We start from the raw sequence: 17,416 nt of genomic DNA, 5'->3' as shown, positions 1-17,416 counted from the left end.
CAATTAGGTCTGCAGAGTTTAATCATTTCCTAGACAAGTGTCTACATAGAAATCCACAGGATCGATTATCAACCACTGAGCTTCTTGAGGTTAGTTATGGTGGAGTCTGTGCTAGAGAAGGCTAAACTGTCGCCTTACAGATTCTGTCCTCTTAGATGTTCAGACAAATTTCTCATTTCTTGACTCGTCTGTTTATCTGTCTTTTTCTCTTAGCATCCATTTGTGTCCAAGGGTAGTGACAACACCCCTCTGCGAGAACTGGTGGCTGAGGTCCTGGCAGAAATCACTGAGGAATATGACAATGAGAGCCTAAGAGATTGTGACTCTACGGTGAGGGAAAACAAACCTGAAATTACACACAGATGGGGCGCCTCTCAGCCAGGAAGTGTCCCTTAGCTGGCGATCGCTGGGGAGAGGCACCTCATCTGATGGGGACACACAAGTGTTTTACACACACGCACGTCCCCGTCAACAATGGCGGTGGGGAGCACTTTCCCTGCCTGTCTCCGCTTCAGGGAGCTGGGCAGGGTTAGGGGGGAGCTAGGGGCATCGGGGGAGCTGCGGAGGAGGGCTCCATCGCAACAGGGCGCACGAGCGTCTCGTACGCACGTGCCCCCTTCAGTCAGATGGTGGCGGTTGGTGATCTGATCACTCTAATGAGAGCTGCTCCATCTGTATATATAATGTACAATATCTCCAGAATTTGCGCTATGCTGTGTCAGGTCGCTTGATACCACTTAATCCCCTACTAGAGAGATCGAAAAGCCAATATCCAAACCAAAAGTGTTATATAGTGCCCTGTATATTAGTCAGGATAATTCCTGTCTTTCCTTTACAATATCAAATGGACCATAAACAATTTCAAAGTAGAAAACATTTATTTAAAACATTTAAAACAGAAACCTCATAATATCTTATGGATGGTTTTTCTAATACAGGTGTAATTCTTGGTTTATGGATCACAATAGTAGTCAATGGTTACCCAACGCGTTTCGTCTCTTTATGAGACTTCATCAGGGGTGTAAATAGTATTGTAGTAGATCTACAAAAAGTAGATCATAATTTAAAATTTTAAAATAGCATAACATAACATAACATAACATAACATAGGAAAGACAAGTACAAGTATATACAATTGTACGTAATATTTGGAATCAAATTCGGAGGGAAAAGAAAGAGGAGAACAGAGGAAGACAAAGGATGTAAATAATTTTGACACAGATATATTCTGACAGACCATATTTTGTCATATCGTGGAGGAATAAGTGGGGAACGAGAAAAACTCTGCACCCAAAGTTGATATTAGGTGTGAAAAGACACCACTCTTAGGCATATAGTTAGATGGAATATGATGGTACTGTACCTTCTAAAGTCTCTAATCAACAGTTTTGTACAAATGTAGTGGTAGTTGGTCCGGTTATAGGCTCAAATAGTAAACTAGAAGTGGATATAGACACAAATGTAAATCCAAGGGTTTACCTATGGTCCCCAATTAATTAATAAATGATATTTGTTTAGGGTACTATACCTTATTAGGTCTTTTAGTATCAATAACTTTGTTGATTAGTAGTGTAAGTTCAAGCTGTTTGGCTGGAATAAATAAGATATATTTATATATATATTATTAATCTTATTGAATTTTATTTATTAATAGGGTGGTAATTAAATAATTACCTGTAGTGAAATTGAACCCGAATATGTTTAATTTGAAAAATATCATTTTTCAAATTAAACATATTCGGGTTCAATTTCACTACAGGTAATTATTTAATTACCACCCTATTAATAAATAAAATTCAATAAGATTAATAATATATATATAAATATATCTTATTTATTCCAGCCAAACAGCTTGAACTTACACTACTAATCAACAAAGTTATTGATACTAAAAGACCTAATAAGGTATAGTACCCTAAACAAATATCATTTATTAATTAATTGGGGACCATAGGTAAACCCTTGGATTTACATTTGTGTCTATATCCACTTCTAGTTTACTATTTGAGCCTATAACCGGACCAACTACCACTACATTTGTACAAAACTGTTGATTAGAGACTTTAGAAGGTACAGTACCATCATATTCCATCTAACTATATGCCTAAGAGTGGTGTCTTTTCACACCTAATATCAACTTTGGGTGCAGAGTTTTTCTCGTTCCCCACTTATTCCTCCACGATATGACAAAATATGGTCTGTCAGAATATATCTGTGTCAAAATTATTTACATCCTTTGTCTTCCTCTGTTCTCCTCTTTCTTTTCCCTCCGAATTTGATTCCAAATATTACGTACAATTGTATATACTTGTACTTGTCTTTCCTATGTTATGTTATGCTATGTTATGCTATTTTAAAATTTTAAATTATGTTCTACTTTTTGTAGATCTACTACAATACTATTTACACCCCTGATGAAGTCTCATAAAGAGACGAAACGCGTTGGATAACCATTGACTACTATTGTGATCCATAAACCAAGAATTACACCTGTATTAGAAAAACCATCCATAAGATATTATGAGGTTTCTGTTTTAACTGTTTTAAATGTTTTAAATAAATGTTTTCTACTTTGAAATTGTTTATGGTCCATTTGATATTGTAAAGGAAAGACAGGAACCATCTGTATATATATATACAAATACACCATTCATCTTGGGTACCTTTAATAAAGTGTGAGTGTTTCCCATAGCAACCAAGGAAAAAAATCTAGCTATAATTTTCTAGAATGCGTAATATAAATTATGGCCAGAATCTGATTGCTTGCTTTAGGAAACACCATCGCAATTTTAAGTCTATCTATCTTTTGTACATTTACCCTTTAGCTCAGTGGCTCACAAAAGCAGTTCTCAAGGCACCCAAAAGTCCAGGTTTTAGAGATATACCTGCTTGTGTACAGATGGCATAACCAAACCGACTGAGGTACTAGTTAAGTTATCTGTGTCTAAGCATTGATATCCTTAAAACCAGAACTGTTGGACCGCATTTGGGAACCACTGTCTCAGCCAGTAATATATTAAGATGACAACCTTGTATAATGAGGTGGAGCTATATAATTAAGAACAGTACTACTGTAGAGATTAAATATGTATTATTGGTTCACTGATAGCTCTTCACCTTTATCTGCAGAATGGTTTCCCATTGAATGGCCATAGTCAGGAGATTCCCATCATAGGCACCAAGGTACCCGGAGACAAATTCTCTATAGGAACAGAGGACACTGGTGCGGAACATTCTCTGCAAACAACCAGACATGGAATTCCTATGAAAAATAAACATGAGAAAGCAGAACTAAAAGTACACAAAGGGGAAAGTTTCTTAAAACAGATGCGGAGACGTTCTGCTCCTTCATTATCAGGGGAAACCAGAGCGTCGGTCAAGTGGATGGCTGACGGCAAATATCATAAAACTAGAGAATGGGCCGCTAGTCCTCCAAAATGGGCCGCTAGTCCTCCAAACATTGCCGCTAGTCCTCCAAACTGTGGATTAATAGTAAATTTGCAGTCTAAACCGGAAGCAGTAAAGACAGACAGTACTGAGATCATTGAAGAATCTAGCAAAAAGGATTTTGACGTTGGGGCAAGTGCGTCCTTAGTTTCTTGTGAGGACTATGAAGAGAAAGCTGACATATGTGTTCATCACACTCAGTTACCATACAAGGAAAATGCATTTGTAAACCTTACCCGAGCCTCCAATACCCAAGCCCAGGACTTCTTTAGCCCTCGCATGCCCAGCAGGCAGCAGTCAAGGTGGAGAAGCAGTGAGAATCTGAGCATTACAACCAGGACATTAACTAGAACGTGGACGGTTCCTCACACTAGGAGGAAGAGTTACACTGGTTCTTGGAGGAAGCTCAAACCAGAACTTACAAATGGACAAGAAACCACAACGGAATTTGCTGAAACTACATTTCTACCGACCTGTAGCACAGATTATAAGCAGTCAGGGAAGTTTTCCAAGTTTTCTAATGGGAAAGCAAGGTTTGCTGATGAAAAAGCAAATGAGTCTGAAGATGGGAGTTTCCATGACACAATACCAAAGGAACCTTACTCTGATCATAGGAATGATGGACCACAGGCCAGAGGCCCTCTGTCTGCATTTCGTAAGGATCCCAATTCTGTTTTACAGGAACATGTGCATTCATTATCAAATGAAAAGAGAGCATCAGTTAAATGGGTAACAGAGCTTGTGGGATCAGAGGACAACATGAAAACTAGGCAAGAGAGGCCAGCACGTCCTGGTCTTACATGCGGTGGTCCAGCCTCTGGAGGAACTGCAGGACTTGGCAAGCAGGAGGCTCTTAGTGCTACAGGTAAGGAAAATAAACACAATAATGTGGCCAGACAGACAACTAATGAAGGAAAAGACCTTTGTTTACAAACACCTAAGGGGAATGGAACAAGCCAGGCTGGCACAACAGATACCTGCACAACATTAGGTGTCACAGATGTCTATACTTGTGATGGAAGGGATCGAGAAGTGTTCAGAGCTAGCCCAGCAGTACATAGAAGCCAATGGAGAAGAGGCAGTGTAAGCCTGCCGTGCTCTTCACGGACACTATTAAGAAGATGGACAGTGCCATTTTCAGGGATTGAAAGAAGCAAAGCACCACAGGTCAATTCAATAGAAATAGGGACAAAGTACAGAAAATGGCAGAATAATGGACTCTGGTTAATTTCATCTTTAGACAATGGGCAACTAGAAGTCAGATCAGATGAAAGTATGGGGTGTGCAGGTGAGAAAGGTGTGAGGACTGGGGAGAGCAATGAAGAAAAGGACATTATCCAGGATGGTGATGACATGATTGGAGCCAAAACCAGGTCAAACTTTGCCCGATGTTCATGGACTGTACATCCTACTGACCGCAATGGTAGGGCCATTCTACAGACGAACACAAGTCATGACGCGAGAAGTGAAATAGAGGACATGGACACAAATCCAGAACAGTCTGAGGAGGTATGAGGCATTATAGAGCTCTCTTTAACTTTATATACACATATATATATATATATATATATATATATATATATATATATATATATATATAAAACACAAAATTCCCAGATTTGCGCTAATTTCACAATTCTATAGTTGGTCGATAGTAACACTTAGCCTCCTACTAGAGAGGCTATTAACATCCAATACCACCACAATAGTGTTAAACAGCGCCCAGTATTTCTTTGTCTTTCCTTAATTGAAATCATCCATAAACAAACAATTTTTTTACAAATATATGTCATTTATTAAAAATACACTTCTTAAAACAAAAATAGTTCCTTGTCAGAGGATTTTGTTTTTAGACAATGGATGAGAATAATATCCCGACGCGTTTCGTCTCACTAGGAGACTTCATCAGGGGTGCTTTACAAACATCTTTATTGGTCCGTATGAGAATTTTCTCCTTATTTCAAAGGTTATAGTTCTCTATGTAGATTATTTGTAGTACCAAATGAATGAATTTTTCATTTGATGTGATCTTACTTTTATATATAGTTTTTTAGTGTGTTCTTAAATCACTCTTCTTTTAGGCAACAACTGTAGAAATACCAATCAATTCAGGGCTCAAAAATTGAGGGCTCAAAAATTAACCGGGTAACAATACAATCAATGGAAACGTCCCATATATATATATATATATATATATATATATATTCAACTTCAGATCAGAACTGGAATTCCAGCTTTATTCTCCAATGAGCATATAATAGAGTAATCCTTTTGAAATTAAATCCAATTTTTCAAGGCAGCGAGTACCCTGGTTACCACCAGCAGTAGTGTGCTCCTCTGTGTTCAATGTGCATATATATATATATATATATACACACAGTATGTATATATATATATATATATATATATATATATATATATATACACTTGTCAATTGTCTGAGGGGTAAATTTACTATAGCATCTAAAAATGAAAGAGGTGATGTTCCCTAGCAACCAATCACATTCTGTCTATCATTTCTCTATTGCATCCTAGAAAATGATAGACAGAATCTGATTGGTTACTCTGGGGAACATTGCCACTTTTCATTTTTAGAAGCTTTAGATTAAATTTTCCCCTCAGTGAACAGACAGGTGCCAGAGAGAAAATAAGGGAAGATTCCCCTGGAGAATCCTATTATAGCAACAAATATCTAAACAAAAGAGTAAAGGATTTTGCTCACCAGACCAGAGAAAAGTTCCCATCAGCAGAAAACTTCAACTGACACCATGCATCAACTGACACCACACCATGCATCAACTGACACCATGCATCAACTGACACCATGCATCAACTGAAACCACACCATGCATCAACTGACACCATGCATCAACTGACACCATGCATCGACTGACACCATGCATCGACTGACACCATGCATCAACATTTATATCTTCACCTATATTAACTGATAACTTAATAAATAAATAAATAAATAGGCTTAACGTTTGTCCAGCCTGTGAGTTCATTCCTTTTCACTTATATATGTATTAAACTCCCCATCTGCAATCTTTATGCCCCACACTTTAAACTTATCTAAAAACCTTAAAGTAACTTAACACTAAAATAACGAGACAGACACAAGTGCTGGCGTTTCAAAATATGATGTTAAATTTATTAATTGACAGCTATAACTATAAAAGGGGTGGCGGCCCTAAAGAACGGTCATAGAAAAGAGAGAGAGGGGTAAGGTCACAACACACCATTCATACATCGTTGGTGTCCAACTCTCCCCTTGCGACCCACCCGTGCGGATGGTGCAGCGGATGGTGCAGCCCACCCCCTGTCCAAGGGGCATGGGCTAGTGACATATTAATGTCGGGAGAGTGTACCCCACTATCTTCATTTAAACAAGGACCGTTCTTTACCGCCGCCAAAGAGATAGAAGTGATCCGACCAGAGAGGCAGATCACTCCTGCCTATTCCTCGCTCAAGGAACTCCTCCCTTGATCACTAATTGGCTATCCTGATCTTGTTATCACCCAAACCTAAAGTGCAGGCAGCTCAGATTACTTCGGCAGTTTACCTCAGATATATATATATATATATTACATTTTCAGTCTCCTCTCCGGGAGTAAGTGAGTGTACGCAATGATCCTGCTGCTCTCTTACAGATCTCTTGCGACAGGTGTATGGCTAGTGACAATGGGACAGATGTATTAAGCCTGGGGAAGTGATAAAGTGGAAGGTGAAAGTGCACTAGCCTGTCACTTTTTTCAAACCCAACCTGTAACTTGACAGTTAGGAGCTGATTGGCTGGTGCATTACTTATCACCTTCTACTTTATTACTTCGGCAGGCTTATTACATGGCAGAAATCAGAGGCATCCGGGTTAAGATGATCCAGTCTGAAAGGGGTGACATATAAGATGTTCAAACACATTTCCTATACCTGAGCATTTATATTTCCTTTTTTACTACATGGGAACTTGCTACTTGCATAGTGATATTACTGAAGGACATTTTTTATCAATGGGAATCTTGCAGAATGAAATAAAAACCATTTTTACCACACGCGGTTTATACATGATCTCTTCCTCTATTTGAAACACAGTGGGAAGATGCCCATTCTCATATAAATGCCGGTGCATCTGAAGACACCAGAAATACCATACGTATCACCCGGAGGTTTGTAGTGGATGGAAAGGAGGTGAAAGTATCTTCTTGTAAACGTAAAGCTGATCAAAGTATAACAGATATGAATGAACGTACGGTTAGGTAAGCATGTCGTTAGAATGTTGTAGCTTCTGTATGTCTTTATGTATGTTATACTCCCACTGTTTACTCAATCCAAATACTTCATGTTTTTCCAGGTTAGGAGGCAAGTGATGCAAAAAAATCGGACAAAATATAATCAGATGGATTTCTCTGCTGTTACATATGTATTGCAGCACTTAGCCTTTACCTCCTTATAAAGTGTAGAAAGAAATTCAAAAAACCCAAAAGCGCTACCTCTATTAGTAAATATATACCAACACCAAAGAATTCAAAAATGGAGTAATATACATAACTTTTTAACAATGGATAAACGGCTATCTTAGTCCATAAATGTCCTCCAATTATCTGAAAAACAATCTCAAAAAAAGACTCCAAGTTTGAAGTATTTTTGGAAATAATACAAACAGAATTGGTGCAATACTTCTTTGCAAGTTAGAGAATAATTTATTCAACTGAATGCACTCACAAACAAGCGAAAGGAATAGCGCATGATAGATAGTTCCCACGGCAAATACAGCTGGGCTCCTTATTCAGTACTTGCATCACCACTTTTAAATACGGCAGTGTTCTGAAATCAGAGGTGAACTCCCAGGCATCCAAACAGCGTATTTTTAATTGGGATGTCAGGGAGATCACATAGATGGGAACAAACAATTGGTGCAATACGTCTTCTTTTTGACTGTAGAGAATTTATTAAAAAGGTGCACTCACATGTTACAAGAAATTAAAAGCATAAACACTAAGTCCCAAAGGCAATACTGCTGGGCAACTCCACAACAACCTGGCTTCTCACCACCGATGGAATAGGGGAGATCACTGGAGTCCGCGTGCCGGCTCGAGGGTCCAGATATCCAGGCAAAGGGAATCGCCAACCAGAAGTGTCCTGCGGGACCGTAACACACTTTACGCGTTTCGGACCGTCTTGTCCTTCTTCAGAAGTGTGTTTAAGAGTCCACTATTACACAAATTTATACCCCCACAATGGGCGGTGTTATTCTCCATTCCAATCACGTCCGCCCGGCTGCCTGCGGCGGTCCGTTCCGTTGCCATATCCGGAAGTGGAAATGCGTCATGGCATATCCGGAACCAACATCTGCGTGTCACTTGCGTGTCAGCAGCAGTATCCGGTTTCATTAATTTGCGTTCCACCACCGGACAATTGTTCATTCTTCAATTTGTTGGAGTTTTTCTAAAAAAATGTGCAAATAAGCAAAAGATGTGGACATCAATATATAGATACAGTACAAAACAGATAAAAAATACAGATAAAAATACCAATACAGTGCAGATAAAATAACGGTCAAGAGCAGCAAATGAATAATTTAAGTTAAAAAACATTTTAACTCGAAATCAGTATTAAGGCCATTGGGAATGAGTGATTTCAGCTCAAATATCCATTTCATCTCAGCCTGGGATAGTCTCTTTTCAAGATCTCTACTTCTAGTTTTAGATAAAATTTGTTGGATCCCGGCAAGGTTTATAATGGAACATTCCCTTTTATTGTGGATGGCCTTATAATGTGCAGACACAGAGTGTTTGTCGACACCTTTTCTAATATTATATATGTGTTCGGCCCATCGAGTTTTTGCATTTCTGCTGGTTTTTCCTACGTAGAAAAGATGGCACGAACATTCAATAAAATAAATAATGTTTCTCGAGTTGCATGTAATAAAATCTTTAATGGGATAAATATGACCATTTACCATAAAATTAGTCATTTTACTGCAAGAACTCTTGACCGTTTTACACATCAAACACATGCCGCAGCGGTGGAAACCCTTAGTACGAATACTCTGTCTGATTTCTGGTTCCATGCTGCTGTGTACAAGCTTATCCCTTAAGGAGGGTGCTTTCTTATATATAAACGAGGGATGTGGTGGGATAACAGTGACTAAGACAGGATCTTGTAATAAAATTTGACTTAAAAACTTTCTCTATATCTTTAAAATTGGAATTAAAAAGAGAAATAAAAGACCATTGTGCTTTATCATTGGAGGTTTTCTTCTCTTTAACCTTTAGCAGCTCTGACCTATCTATTGTTTCGATTCTTGTCTTTGCTTTTATAAGGTTTTCCTGTTTATAACCTTTGGCAGATAGTCTACTGGAGACTTCTTCCATCTGTTGTTCACATACCGGTATTGTACTGCAATTTCTTTTTATGCGAGTGAATTGGCTAAATGGAATGCCATCCAACCAGTTATGATGATGCATACTGGTGCGTTCGATAAAACTATTACTATCTGTTTTCTTTCTAAAAGTTTTAGTTTCCAGTTTATCATTAGCAGCATATATCAAAAGATCAAGAAAGGAAATTTCTTCTTGGCTTTTACAGAAAGTAAGTTTAATAGACATCTGATTTGTATTTAATTGATCACAGAAAGTGTCAAGTGCAGCTAAGTCTTTATCCCAAGTTATAAAGTAGTTGCAGACAATATATATATTTATATAGAAAATGGAGAAGGCCTGGCACTCCCGCAGCTGGGTCCGAATACCCCGGTGCCTTCCAGGACAGGTAGATAGAGGAATGGAAGAGGCGGCACTCAAATGGGATTTTTCAAAAGTGTATTGTGGCAAAAGAAACACAATACACAAGAGGCAAACAAGTAAAGTCATTCAGTGCTCTCACCACCTGTGCTGCACCCCTGGCCCGGAATTGATGACATCATCGGCGCACCTGCACCCATGTGTGCAGTGTCACCAGGGGGTGTGTGTCCTACACTGTGATCGGGTAACCTAGGTAACCCTGTTAAACAAAAAGTGAAGTAAAGTAGAGAAGAGCCTTATCACCTAAAGCAGGGGTGGGGAACCTCAGACCCGGGGGCCGTATGCGGCCCCCCTAGCCGGTCTGAGTGGCTTTTCTGGGCGTCAAGTACAGAGGAATGCTCATGAGAGGTCGGTAGTTCTCGCGAGATTCCTATTAATTAACAGCAGCCGGAGACTGACAGTCCTATTCAGCGGCAGTGGGACGGCTGCAGCAGGACAATTTGTAAAATACATTTTTACATATGGCCCCCGAAGGATTTTTTCCCCATACAAACGGCCCTTGGCACAAAAAAGGTTCCCCACCCCTGACCTAAAGTAAACAACTTTTTTTTTACTTTAGGTGATAAGGCTCTTCTCTACTTTACTTCACTTTTTGTTTAACAGGGTTACCTAGGTTACCCGATCACAGTGTAGGACACACGTCCCCTGGTGACACTGCACACACGGGTGCAGGTGCGCCGATGATGTCATCAATTCCGGGCCAGGGGTGCAGCACAGGTGGTGGGAGCACTGAATGACTTAACTTGTTTGCCTCTATAAATGTAAGTATGTTGCACTTTATTTTTATGTCTTGATAAAGGGCCACCAGCCCGAAACGTTGACTCACAACTCCTTGTGTCAATTGTTGTATTCATTGTTAGCTTGCCGCCGTGCAGCTTTAAAAATCTTGCGAGTGCCCTCTGCTCATTCACTGCTACATTTCCTATTAAGGATTGAGGGACACCCAAGTCTTTGCCGACTCAGCCTGAGTGCCAGGATTACAAACATATATATATATATATATATATATAAATATATTTATATATGAGATCAGCAAGGGAGTGTACAAGCTCTTCACAGAGAAATATTCCTAAACTGTTACATTTCCAGTTTCCGCGTTTGTGTATTTCTAAAGCAGCTTGGGGCGTATTGTGGGTAGAGATTAACAGCATTGTAGGTCCTGGGCAAAGCAATGCACTGGATCCCCTACACAACCATTCAAGGGAACTAATAAAGACAAACCATAACATGCCCCTTGGTGGTCCTGTGCCATCTCTCCACCTGCTTCCATACAGCATATGGTGGTCAGCATTCTAAATGGTGGATAGTTCCAGCCATCCATCATTCATCATGCCATTTACTGTCTGGCTGCAGGCTGGGAGCCAGGTAGAGAATTATGCCTCATCGTTCTGATTGTGTGACCACTACCCACCCTTATTTAGGTGGAAGATCAAATTTGCTTCCTGGAAGGTCACATGACCACTACCACCCTGTAAAAGGATACCAGTGTTATAACCAAAAGCTGACAGTCTGCACGTCTGCAGCTCTTGTCCTATACTTTTAATTTGCTTTTTTTTTTTTTTATCCCATGTTGCACTTTGGTATATTCCATTTCCAGCATTCCTGGGTACCGGTGTAATAAAAAGTTTCATGCCTATACAACTGCCACATGTATAAAAGCAGGTCTAATGTCAATATCAATGTAAGCCATCAATGAGGCTAAATCATGTAATATTTTAGGTAAAGAAAAGAACAAGCTTATTAACAGTAGGCTGAGGAGCAGTGATGTACTGTTTATAAGGGGCATATTTATCCCAATCCAAATTTCTAATGATAGTGTTTTTTAGTAAATTTGAAATGTGAAAATGTATATTTTCATGTGAATTTATAAGTAGTCACTCGGGTGTGTAGCTGGAAGCAGTGTCATTGTGTAACGCTATTGCAATGCTTCCTGGCTCAGGTCCTCAGCGCAGGTGCTACCAGGAGCCGATGAAAAGAGGAACAATTAGCAATTTAGTAAGCCATAGGCTATAGGGTAATTGTGTATATGGAGACAGTATTACCTATCAGGAACAAGCTACAGAAACAAAAATCTAATGGGGCTGCATTTGTAGATAAAAAAAAATAATATATATATATGTATATATATATAGAAAGAAATAAGGACGCACTCTCCAGGATATATGTGTGTATATATATATATATATATATATATATATATATATATATATATATATATATATATATATATGCATACAGTGGGGGGAGGGGGGGAGTGACAAACATCGGTCCTTGAGATCTACTAACTGTCACATTTTCCTACATTTTCCACAGATCACCTAGCAGGGGCACATTTGCAGTGATTACTAACTGTCACATTTTCCAGATCACCTAGCAGGGGCACATTTGCAGTGATTACTAACTGTCACATTTTCCAGATCACCTAGCAGGGGCACATTTGCAGTCATTACTAACTGTCACATTTTCCAGACCACCTAGCAGGTGCACATTTGCAGTCATTACTAACTGTCACATTTTCCAGACCACCTAGCAGGAGCACATTTGCAGTCATTACTAACTGTAACATTTTTCCAGACCACCTAGCAGGGGCACATTTGCAGTCATTGCTAACTGTAACTTTTTTTTCCAGATCACCTAGCAGGTGCCCATTTGCAGTCATTACTAACTGTCACATTTTCCCGGCCCCCCTAGCAGGTGCACATTTGAAGTTATTACTAACTGTCACATTTTCATACATGTGCACAGTTGGACTGCAAAACATGGATCATTGGTAGATCTCAAAGACCGGTTTGGCCACCCCTGGCATAAACTGTTCTCTGCAACCATATTCTTCAATACTTACCCTACGGAATCCCATGTCGGCAGAAGTGCTGCAGGGAAAATGACATGGTGGCTATTTTCAGGATTTAGCTCTGGGGCCAGATGCACTAAGCTTCAAATGTGATAAAATGGAGAGTGATAAACAGCCAGCCAATCAGCTCCTACCTGCCATGTCACAGGCTGTGAAAAATGTCACTCTCCATTTTATCACTTTTAAAGCTTAGTGCATCTGGACCCTAGGGTGTACTGGTGACCCTAGTGCCCAGAGTCTATTGCTCTGCCAACTAGAGAGGAGGGGCTTGGATGGAGGCTACACTAGTAGATCTGGGGGTACCATTCCCCCATAAACAGCTGTTTTCAGGAAATATCTCACAAATATTTAATAAGAAGAAGGCCGCTACGTGTGTACAGCCCACCTCTATAGGTGCAGAGCAGGAAATGTGTGATTGTGCGCCGCGTGGTACCAAGGCAATTTGTGGTGCCCATCTACTGCACGTCGTAAATGACTTCCAATGCCAAACCTACAAAAAAGTAAAGTCAGAGATGAAATCAATATTAATGAGAATGCAGTCTGTAAAATCTCTAGCAACAGTTGACATCACTGAGGCGTGAGGCAACAAGTAATGTCACTGGCTCCTCGTGAGTTGATGCTGCTGAGGCTGTAAGCTCATGAATATTGGGATCGCTCCAGAAAATGGCTGCCTCCACTATGTGTAGGCAATGAATACACTTTAATTACGTATTGATCTAGCAACCTGTGGCTCCGCAGCTATTGTATAATAGCAACTCCCAGTATGCATTGCCTGTCTGTGGCATCTATAGATTACTTGGCAAGAGAATATTAAGCCAGCACATGAAGTGCTCTATTTAATGTATTCTGCAGGCGCCAGGAGCTACAGCAGCTGAGACTGTTACAGAAGGAAGAGATGAAAGCACAGAGCCAGCTGGAGCAGCGAATGCAGAGAGAAAGGGAGATCATGTTCCGACACATTGAACAGGAGATCATAGTAAGAGGGGGTCACCAAACATAGCTGTTCTGCAATCTGTTGATGGGGTTTATGCGTCCTTTTAGCAATTCCTCAATGGGGTGTTCTGGGGAACAATGCAGGGCAGGCGGCTATTGTCTACAGGGATTAAATGCTTTATGTTTATTGAAGATCTATAATGATGAGGAAAAGACAGGATGATAGGCGTTTGCATTGGCACAGTCAATGCCAGTTGTGATTTGCTGGATTTAGTGTAACGGTACACAGAGTTTTAATGCTATGACCTGCAAGTATTCAGGAACAGTGATGTTTGTGTTCTCCCAGGGAAAGAAGCAGTACTATGAGCGAGAGATCGAGGCCCTGGAAAGACAGATTGAGCAGGCACGAGCCCGGCGAGAGCAGGAGCACACTAACCGCCTGCGGCAAGATGCACTACGGCTCAAGGCTCAGCATCAGAAGGAGAGGAGCAAGAAGAAAGCAGAGCTAAAGGACAAATGGCAGGAGGTGAGTGTGCTATCAATGCATTATTCTTTGTGTTTGGTGCACCTGTCATGCACAGAGGAATGATGGGATTTACTGTCTTGCGTATTGTTCTGGCATGCTGCCTATTTTTTTTTTTTTTTTTTTAAACCTGTGTGTGTAATTGGTAACAATCTATTAGAATTTTTCAGTTTAATATAACCGTATATCTTAAGAAAATAATGCCTCATTCAAACCTTGTAAACTAGATATAGATAGATAGATAGATAGATAGATAGATAGATAGATAGATAGATAGATAGATAGATAGATAGATAGATAGATATGTATCACACAGCTGCCACTGTAAGACACTAATCAACTACACACCTGTGCTTCTCCCTATCTGTCTGATGCCTAACGTATGACACAATCTGAATGTTGGTGGGGGCTGTTGTGTGGGCAGAGGAACTTGAATGCTTTGAAATGTGCACATGGAATGTTACAAAATGTAAGCATTTTGTTTTCCTGGTGAAGGGAGCGATTGTACGGGGGAGATCAAAGCACCAATTCAGTAACTTCAATTTTGTTTACTAACTGGAGTTTCCTAAGGGGCTGTGATTGGGGTGATGAGCAGGATATTGTCAAAAGCGAGGTAAATGCTTGGCACTCTTGAGGAATATTTAGTACTCACCCTGTATTTCAGAAAATGGCTGCTGTCAGCAGGAGCTGGCACAGGTAAGTTGTGCAGCATTTGCAGACTATAGCACAGAGAATATAACAGGGCAATAATACCAACAGTCAGTCAGGGGGCGAGATGTACTAAGCTTGAAGTGATACAATGGAGAGTGATAAACCCCCAACCAATCAGTTTCAAACTGTCATTTTTCATACACAGATGGTACAATGACAGATAGGAGCAGATTGACTGCTGGTTTATTACTCTCCATTTTATTTAAAGCTTTTAAAAATGAAGAGGCAATGTTGCCCATAGCAACCAATCAGATTATGGGCCAGATGCTTTAAGCTTTAAAAGTGATAAAATGGAGAGAGAACAGCCAGCCAATCAGCTCCTACCTGCCATGTCACAGACTGTGTTTGAAAAATGTCAGATAGGAGCTGATTGGCTGGCTGTTTATCACTCTCCATTTTATCACGTTTGAAGCTTAGAGAATCTGGCCCTATGTCTTTTGTTTTTCTATTGCATCCTACAAAATGATAGACATAATCTGATTGGTTACTATGGGCCACATCTCCCCTTTAGAAGCTTTAGAAAATTCACCTTTATGTGTGAACATGAAGTCCGTCAGACTTCTGTATTTTGTTAAAAAGTTGGATGCTATAAAGTAGGTGTAGGGCATTGTAGGCAACTTGAGGATCTACATATCCCAGAATGCACTACCCCAGCTTTAGTGCTCCCTAACTGCAAATCTTTGGCAGATCATTCTAGGATGTGTAGTTTCATAACAGATCCCATAAATTGCCAAACTCAATTAAAGAAAACAAAATACTGTGCTGCTGTTAGTGAGTTAGAGATGTTCTATTGTCAGTGAGGCAGGGATGTGCTGCTGTCAGTAAGGCACGGATGTGTCAGTAGGGCTGGGATGTGCTGCTGTCAGTGAGGCAGGGATGTGCTGCTGTCAGTGATGCAGAGATGTGTTGCTGTCAGTGAGGCAGGGATGTGCTGCTGTCAGTGATGCAGAGATGTGCTGCTGTCAGTGAGGCAGGGATGTGCTGCTGTCAGTGAGGCAGGGATGTGCTGCTGTCAGTGAGGCAGGGATGTGCTGCTGTCAGTGAGGCAGGGATGTGCTGCTATCAGTGAGGCATGGAGGAGCTGCTGTCAGTGAGTCAGAGATGTGCTGCTGTCAGTGAGGCAGGGATGTGCTGCTGTCAGTAAGGCAGGGATGTGCTGCTGTCAGTGATGCAGAGATGTGCTGCTATCAGTGAGGCAGGGATGTGCTGCTGTCAGTGAGGCAGGGATGTGCTGCTGTCAGTGAGGCAGGGATGTGCTGCTATCAGTGAGGCATGGAGTAGCTGCTGTCAGTGAGTCAGAGATGTGCTGCTGTCAGTGAGGCTGTGATGTGCTGCTGTTAGTAAAGCGATGATGTGCCACTGTCAGTGAGGCAGGGATTTGCCGCTGTTAGTGAGGCAGAGATGTGCTGCTGTCAGTGAGGCTGTGATATGCTGCTGTTAGTAAAACGGTGATGTGCTGCTGTTAGTAAAGCGGTGATGTGCCACTGTCAGTGAGGCAGGGATGTGCTGCTGTCAGTGAGGCTGTGATGTGCAGCTGTTAGTAAAGCGGTGAAAGCTGCTGTTAGTAAAGCGGTGATGTGCCACTGTCAGTGAGGCAGGGATTTGCTGTTGTTAGTGAGGCAGGGATGTGCTGCTGTCAGTGAGGCTGTGATGTGCTGCTGTTAGTAAAGCGGTGATGTCCCACTGTCAGTGAGACAGTGATGGGCTGCTGATAATGAGGCAGTGATGGGATTCTGTCAGTGAGGCTGTGATATGCTGCTATTAGTAAAGCATTGATGTGCTGCACTCAATGAGGCTGCAATGTGTAGCTATCAGTGTTGCTGCGCTGTGCTCCTGTCAGTGAGACAGTGATGTGCTGCTGTTAGTAAGGTGGTAATGTGTTGTTCGCAGTAAGGCTGTGATGCTGTCAGTGAGGCGGGTGTGTGCTGCTGTCAGTGAGACATGGATGTGGTGCTGTCAGTGAGGCAGGGATGCTCTGCTGTCAGTGAGTCAATGATGGGCTGCTGTTAGTGAGTCAATGATGGGCTACTGTCAGTAAAGTGATGATGGGCTGCTGTCAGTGAGGCAGGGGTGTGCTACTGCCAGTGAGGCAGGGATGTGCTACTGTCAGTGAGGCAGGGATGCTCTGCTGTCAGTAAGTCAATGATGGGC

General features: G+C 40.9%; 1 protein-coding gene across 1 annotated transcript in view; it reads left to right on the top strand.

The window, feature by feature from the left end:
* The window catches only part of LOC146075407 (STE20-like serine/threonine-protein kinase), a 70,840-nt gene that overhangs the window by 15,957 nt on the left and 37,467 nt on the right, over positions 1 to 17,416 (top strand). The window contains exons 7-12 of the mRNA XM_083184596.1: positions 8 to 89; positions 214 to 330; positions 3,130 to 4,956; positions 7,540 to 7,703; positions 13,951 to 14,074; positions 14,378 to 14,557. Of these exons, the coding sequence (XP_083040722.1) occupies positions 8 to 89; positions 214 to 330; positions 3,130 to 4,956; positions 7,540 to 7,703; positions 13,951 to 14,074; positions 14,378 to 14,557 (2,494 nt within the window). The remainder of the gene's footprint in view (positions 1 to 7; positions 90 to 213; positions 331 to 3,129; positions 4,957 to 7,539; positions 7,704 to 13,950; positions 14,075 to 14,377; positions 14,558 to 17,416) is intronic.

Source organism: Crinia signifera, chromosome 4, assembly GCF_055691185.1.
Source record: "Crinia signifera chromosome 4, ASM5569118v1, whole genome shotgun sequence".
In the NCBI taxonomy this organism is placed as follows: domain Eukaryota; kingdom Metazoa; phylum Chordata; class Amphibia; order Anura; family Myobatrachidae; genus Crinia; species Crinia signifera.
This window is presented reverse-complemented; position numbering and strand designations above follow the sequence as displayed.